At 29.9% G+C, this 7262-nt stretch overlaps 1 protein-coding gene across 1 annotated transcript; it reads right to left on the bottom strand.

Moving 5' to 3' along the window:
* Positions 1-3465: 3465 nt before the first annotated feature.
* Positions 3466-7262, bottom strand: LOC126772055 (uncharacterized). The gene is made up of 5 exons (XM_050492232.1): positions 7205-7262; positions 5473-5852; positions 4598-4710; positions 3813-3950; positions 3466-3541 (listed from the first exon to the last, which is right to left on the bottom strand). The coding sequence occupies exons 1-5, from the start codon at positions 7260-7262 to the stop codon at positions 3466-3468; spliced, it is 765 nt and encodes a 254-aa protein (XP_050348189.1).

The raw sequence follows: 7262 nt of genomic DNA, 5'->3' as shown, positions 1-7262 counted from the left end.
GTGCCAACTCTTCCTGTTCGAGATTATGTAAAGTGATAAATACTTGCAGTGATCAAATCGATCTACATTATGATTGAAATCAACTTGTACTGGCTTATCTTACTTTGATTAGTAAAATAACTACTTTTATAAGACACTTTCAGATATACATATTCTTGTTATTCATTTTTTTTTTTCGTGTATCGTAATTAAATTTTCGTTTATCTATGATTAGTGTTAAATGAATTTGCTGTAGCTACTTATTTCTTTTTATGTAATGTAAGTATTACAAGCGGTGTTTACCTATAATTAGTTGTTGCGCTATTCTATGTATATATATATATTTTAAAATGTATTATGTGTTATATTCAGTGAAAACAACTGTTGGTAAACCTTAATAAATAAATAATAATAATAAATAACTATACGTTTAAACATGACCGAGGAACTGTTAACACTTGTGTGTTTTATGTGGGTTAAATGAGTTAATGAAAAACAGTCCAATAATTAATACACTCAATTTATAATATTCAGGCAGCGTAACGTTGTGCCAGGAATTATTTAAAATGATTGAGCTCATTTCGTGCGTCCTACCCACTTTATACAAAAAATAATCAGAAGTCAGTTTACGAACTAATAAAGTTAAATTATTGTTTACATCGTAATTTTATAATATGATGATTAACGAAATTATTAATAATGAATTATAGACATAATAACGTATAGGTAAATAAATCACGAAGATAAATATCATTGGGAGTAGTTATTATAAGCCACACTTGTTAACAGAACTGATATAAACAGATCCGTTTCGTTTGACATTATTTGATAAACGATGCGATCGAAATCACGCACTGAAATATGAACTTAATTATATTTTTGATCAACTACTCAGTACAACAATCGTCAAAAGAATGCCAGCCGCCAGCAAATCCTTACTTTTTAAATAACTAAATTACGACATGTTTATTTTTAGCAATAAAAATACCATATGTACTTTATTACAAATATAATTAATATTAACGTTTTATAATTATAAAAACAATATTAAATTATTTTTAATCTTAATTAAAAGTCGAAATATATTTCAATTAGCTTAATTATTTATTACTTACTATAATAAAAACATGCACCGGAAATATCGAGTTTACACAGTCGTGACAAAAATAAATCATATTTACATTTCAAAATTATTAAAACAATATTAGATAATCATAAAACATACCCAAAATATCTATTAAATCTTATTTAATTTAATTCGTTACTTATAATAATCTGTAAGGAAATCATAGTGTTAACACCGTAAGTACAAAATGTTAGTGACTTGCTTAATTCATTGATCATACCAAAATTATTTTAATGAGAAAGTTCTTTAAATTATGAATTATAATTTATTATTCCACTTTTTACTCACTTTATAGCAAAAAGTTGTTAATAATATTTCCTGTGTTGTTTAAGTTCTGAATTAGATAGCGCTTTACAAATATATATAAAAATTTGGTTTAATTTATTACTTACAATGAAACCAGATGGCAGCACGGTCCAGCGCCCATATAACTATATATGTACATAACATTACCTATCTAGGTTCAAGTGACATTCTTGCAAGAGTAACTGAGACACTAAATTGGCAATATCGGTGAGAATTTATTTATTTATATAGTGTTTAATGTTATTTAAAATATTATTTATTTATTTAAGCATCTTGAAAATAGCTAAGGAGATCCTCAACTATTTCCTCATATTATTTTATATTTTATTTTTTACTTTCATATGTATTTAGGACAGACCTAAAATGTTTGGTTTATTATAAAATTAATAACTGTTTGCGCCGCTCGAACTGACTGAACGCGACGCCGCTGTAAAACGATTATTTGTAAAATCAGCCGCGCATCGTCGGTAGTGGGGAATTAAGCGCGGGAGTAAGACGTGTTTCAAGAAGTCAGCAAGTTGAGTTGTTTTCGTTGAAGAAGTGAAGCCAATTGAAGCGAAGATTATTATATGAATATAAAATAGCTCTTTTAAGAGCTTGACATTACGTCATACTACGTCATTGCATGCTGCTTCTTGTTTCAAATAAACAGTTCTTTTCAGAACTATTCATTGTTTCAAACGATGACGTTGTATAATGAGGCATGCGTGGCGTGTGTATTCTTGTTGCTATGCGTACTGCTACACCTATATTGATTCGATTTCAAAGTTCCGTTATCCTTTCCGTAGAAAACCTTTTCGCCTCGCAAATTTTATATGTACTCATGCGAGATGACTTAATATTTATTTATATAATTTGTATTTATTATAAAGCAAACAAATTTATTTAAATTAGATGTTATATTAGTGATTTACTAGACCGTGAAAAGATTTAATTCACTATTTTTAAATATAGAAATATGTACAGGGATTAAAAAAGAGTGGTAAGTAATGAGACCCCATTATTTAAAAAAAAAAAAAAAAAGCCGAGATGGCCCAGTGGTAAGAACGCGTGAATCTTAACCGATGATCGTGGGTTCAAACCCGGGCAAGCACCACTGAATTTTCATGTGCTTACTTTGTGATTATAATTCATCTCGTGCTTTACGGTGAAGGAAAACATCGTGAGGAAACCTGCATGTGTCTAATTTCACTGAAATTCTGCCACATGTGAATTCTACCAACCCGCATTGAAGCAGCGTGGTGGAATAAGCTCCAAACCTTCTCATCAAAAAGAGGAGAGGAGGCCTTTAGCCCAGCAGTGGGACATTCACAGGCTGTTACGGTTACGGTACGGTATTAATTTTTTTTGCAAATTATTTGAAAAATAGATTAAAATGTAATGGGAACTCTAGCTGAACAGACTTACAGTATTCTCTCCTAAATTATGTTATGTGGGTTATCGTACCTACATAACATAAACTAATCATACATATAATACATAACATAAAATAATGAATGTATCAGCTATGCCGCCCGCTTAAATATTTTTTTTTTAATAAAAAATGTTTACGTTCAAATTTCTTAATTGATTTTATGAAAATATTATATTAAACATGTATTTTTTCAGACAAAATATTATTACTAAATAATGAAATTTGTATATTTGGACTCAATCAGTTATATTATTTAGTACAACTTTAATATACTTACTATATTAAAAAGATACAGATAGAAATATTAAGAGTTTAGCCGAAAACCTTATATTTTATGCCTGGAAAGGACAATTGAAAAGAATGGTATTTTGAATAGCTGCTGACAATTGCTATCGGAAGCTTATTTTAACTATAACCTAAACAAAATCGAATCGATAAACAGTAATCGATATAGTTTGTAGATAGTCAATTACTGTTTCTTGTGTTTCTTAGATTTTATTAAGAAATACTTGATTCATTATTTGGTCAAAAAAAAAGCTATAAAATATATTTTATTTAATAGTAATTACATATTTTCAATTGAATAATATATAATTGAATAAATGGTAAAAATTGATTTTAGATCTTTGTCTCCTTAATCTCAAACAGTGGTGGATTCGTCCGATGTAGCAGAAGATGGCGGGACGTTCTCTCGGTTTTGTTGTTCGCGCTTTTTTCTAAACCGTTGACGATTTCTATATAACTTTGCTTCGTCCGAACATTTCGTCGTAATGGAGTTCCTGTAATTTTATTAACACTTAGTCTCCGGACTACAAAAACATATTTTGTCATTTGCTTAATTACTTTTAATAATTAGTTTTATGTTATCTGATTTTTTGTTAGATGGTATAATACAAATATATTTTATTTTCTTAATAAAATATCTAAACATTAAAAAGTTTAAGGGTACAAAAGTTATGGGATTAAAATATGAATACCAACCTAACAATCCTTTTAGAAACATTGCACCTTTCAGCGACGGTGTTGACAATATCGTCTACTAATTTGGGGTCCAATTGCTTTTTCGGTGGTTTATTCGCAAACGCTGGTGACTGCTTTCCAGTTAAGGAATGAGTAGCTAGAATTCTAAAAAGGTTTATTTTTAATTTAATCATTTTTATTAATATTTTCAAAGATACTTAACGTATTAAGACATAGTCCTTTATTTTAACATTTGGTGCCGCAGATTTCAGTTTGAGGCAAGTGACTCTAATAGTATCCTACATCTTGAATATTTAAACGTGTATAAGTATCAACTTCGTTTATTAGGGACATTTTTTAAATTAATGTATAATCTGTTTCGAATAATGTTTTTACATCTCAAGGTACATTTATTTATTCTGTAGATAGGTAATCGCAAATCGACGATCGACTTAAGTATTGTCTCAAATCGTTATATTTTTCCCCGTATAGGATCGGATTAAAAAAACTGTACATTGCTAGTTTGTCAGTCATTGTCTACCCTGGGACGTCGGGATCAGCAGCGGATTAAACGAACTTGACCACCGAGGCAATTCGTTTACGTACCATATTTTATTAGGCTTAATCTAAATGGAAAATGCTTTCAAATATTAATCTCGGTTATTTATACGTTATTAATTAATCTATATATTTTTTTAAATATATTTTAATTTCACTAAAAATAATTAAAACGGAGCATAATACAAGGACAATGTAAGAAATAATGCATTTGATTAATTTCTGTTTAAATGTTAACCGGAATTAGTAATTACCTTCTAGGAAAGACGGCTAGCAACAATCGTCTCGTCGCTGAGGTGTGGGAAGTCCAATCGATTTCTGTCATTAGTCTGGCAGGCACGGTGACATTGCCGTTTCCAATTGAAACCTACGAATTAAAAATACTTTAATAATTATATTGATTTCACTGTCAGTATAAGTAGGTAGTTGTTAATTTTTTTCATTATTCACTTATTTATGTTAGAATTTATATTAATCAATAATGGCTTTTATTTATTGATTGATCTTTTCCCTATAAACAGGTGATTAAGGTATTATATAGTCAGCACCTCATTACAGCGCCACATACAAAATAGACCATAGAATAAATATAATTGCTGTCTTTAAAATAATCGAATATAATAATTTATTAAATATTTTGTATCGTAATTCATAATAAAAAATAACTTTAGTCTAATGCAATTTGTTTTTATTTAATAATTTTGAAATCAAATTAGGACCATAGAAATTCTATAATTCAGTTGATTATGAGTCCTATGTAATATAAATATGTTTGCAGCCTTTAAGTTGTGGAAGCACATATATAAAGATCCCGGATGGACCAATAATAATGTTGCTGGATTTTTTTAAAGAAATTGTCAGTAGCAGCTCGGACTTCCGAAGTTAGCAGTTTTAACACCCTTGCCTCGGAAAGCACAAAGACTTTAGATCTGTACCTGGTCTCTTTCAGTAAATTACTTTTACCCATTGGACGCCAGTGAAGGAATAGAGAGATACATTATATATTCTGTGCTAATGTTAAAGTCGATTTGGATCATTAGGTCAAATTTACGTCAAACTTTAGAGGTAATTAAATTTTATATACTTAACTACTTATGTATACACATGAATAATATATAAACATACAAACCATATCAACATTGTTAACTGACAATGGCAAACATGCGTTAGTAGTCTGCGCTGATACTCTACGTATTTTTAAGCCACCAGCCATCTCATCCATTTCGAGCTCAACACTTGACGTATTTTGAAGAACAACGGTCGGTTCTTCTACTGCTAAAATCTCTTCATTCTCATCTAGTCCTCGATCTTCAGATGTCCTATCCATTATTGATCGACTTTCATTTATTTCAACATTAGATAACAAGACTAGGACCTGCTGGTACAAGCGTTTTAATGCCGTTTCCAGTTCTTCTAAATTGACACTTGAAGGATAATCGAGAACAGGATCGGTCTGCGTTCCTTGATCGAATGTCAGTTTAAGATTCTGAACGTTCCTCTGATTTGCGGCTGAAAAATAAAAGAAAATCTTGTTATTTATGACTTAAATGGCTAAGAGTAAACCTATTATGACTGGCTTAATAGAACATTCAGCATTGCATTGCTTCTTTCCTATTTTTGATTTTCTATTGTCAAAAGGGAATACGTTATATACAGGAGAAGGTAACCCAAAGCTAATATACCACTTTTAATCGTAACCTATTGAAATAATTGTAAATGTTTGAATCAGTGCTGTAACTCGGCGGCCGACCAATCATCGTCAGTTGGCTGACTCGCCTAGCGTTGAAAGTTTTCAAGGTAAAACAAAAAACTTTTTAATTTAATTTAATCGTATATTTCGAACACTTAGTCTTTTACTATATCTATACCTATATATATATAATAAAATGTAACTGATCACTGTCTGTACATGGAAGATATTTGAGTAAAACTATTATCGTGGGCCTTAAGGTTTACGTGTTCTTTCCCGACGAGCTCACTTTTTACACACAATCAGTGCATGACAAAATAATATTGTTCACGATTTCGCAGAAGATTATTGTTTTTATAATTATTTAAGCACATCTGTTATTTGTCGATTATTATTTTATATGGTATACATACTTAATACTTATACAACTTTTTGAAGAACTCAAATACTAATTAGTACCTCGGTAGGTATATATTAAACATAGGTACTCCATTTATATATTTTATATACGAGGATATAGTAAAGATTAAAAAAACCGTATTGATTAATGTGAGATTGCTTCTGTCGAAAAATAAATGCTTCAAAAATGTATACTACGACGCGATCTCGATATCGATATACGATCTTCTTACAATTTATTATATTCATAAAATATACGAGATTTTATAAGTCTTAATAACTATAAGGCTGGTCACAGTTAAATAAATTTAGGCTTAGATATATAATGACCGTTTTTACAGTTATATGATTCCCCTAAATTAAGCTAGGTGGCTCGCTTGAAAATTTTTAAATTATTTTTTACAAATTTTCGCCCGTGTATTCAAGGGAGGTATATAAGTTATAAATATAGTATAGTTCGGTCAGTAATAGTATCGTTATAATATTCTAATAATATTTTACTTCAGTTATTAATTGATCTAAAACATTTGAGAAATGCATCGGTTGCGTAGTGTCTCATGTGTAACGAAATCTTTTGTTTGATATTTATTGGGAGACAAATGTCGGGTACTTAGGTATCCTTAGTTCAAAAGAAACCATTTTAGTTTTATCGTTACCTGCGTTGCGACGCCAAAAGATATTGTTTCGACTGTTAAAATTTAAACGTTATAAATTAAAATTAATCCTTATTCAGATTTGTTATCTATCTATAATAAAAGAAGCTATCACTTACCACGTGTGTTGTAGCGAAGCTCAAGCAGCGCTTCAGCCGCCTCGATATCGGTGAACAT

Source organism: Nymphalis io, chromosome 11 (assembly GCF_905147045.1).
Source record: "Nymphalis io chromosome 11, ilAglIoxx1.1, whole genome shotgun sequence".
NCBI lineage: Eukaryota > Metazoa > Arthropoda > Insecta > Lepidoptera > Nymphalidae > Nymphalis > Nymphalis io.
The sequence above is the reverse complement of the archived record's forward strand: the minus strand, read 5'-3'. Positions and strand labels throughout refer to the sequence as shown.

What these genes read in the sequence shown, in the direction of transcription:
- LOC126772055 (XM_050492232.1), bottom strand. Translation starts at nt 7,262, where the DNA reads ATGTTCACCGATATCGAGGCGGCTGAAGCGCTGCTTGAGCTTCGCTAC. An exon ending in GCTTCGCTACAACACACGTG is followed by an intron (nt 5,853 to 7,204) that starts GTAAGTGATAGC and finishes TTTATTTTTCAG; the next exon opens with CCGCAAATCAGAGGAACGTT. An exon ending in CAGTTAACAATGTTGATATG is followed by an intron (nt 4,711 to 5,472) that starts GTTTGTATGTTT and finishes TTTAATTCGTAG; the next exon opens with GTTTCAATTGGAAACGGCAA.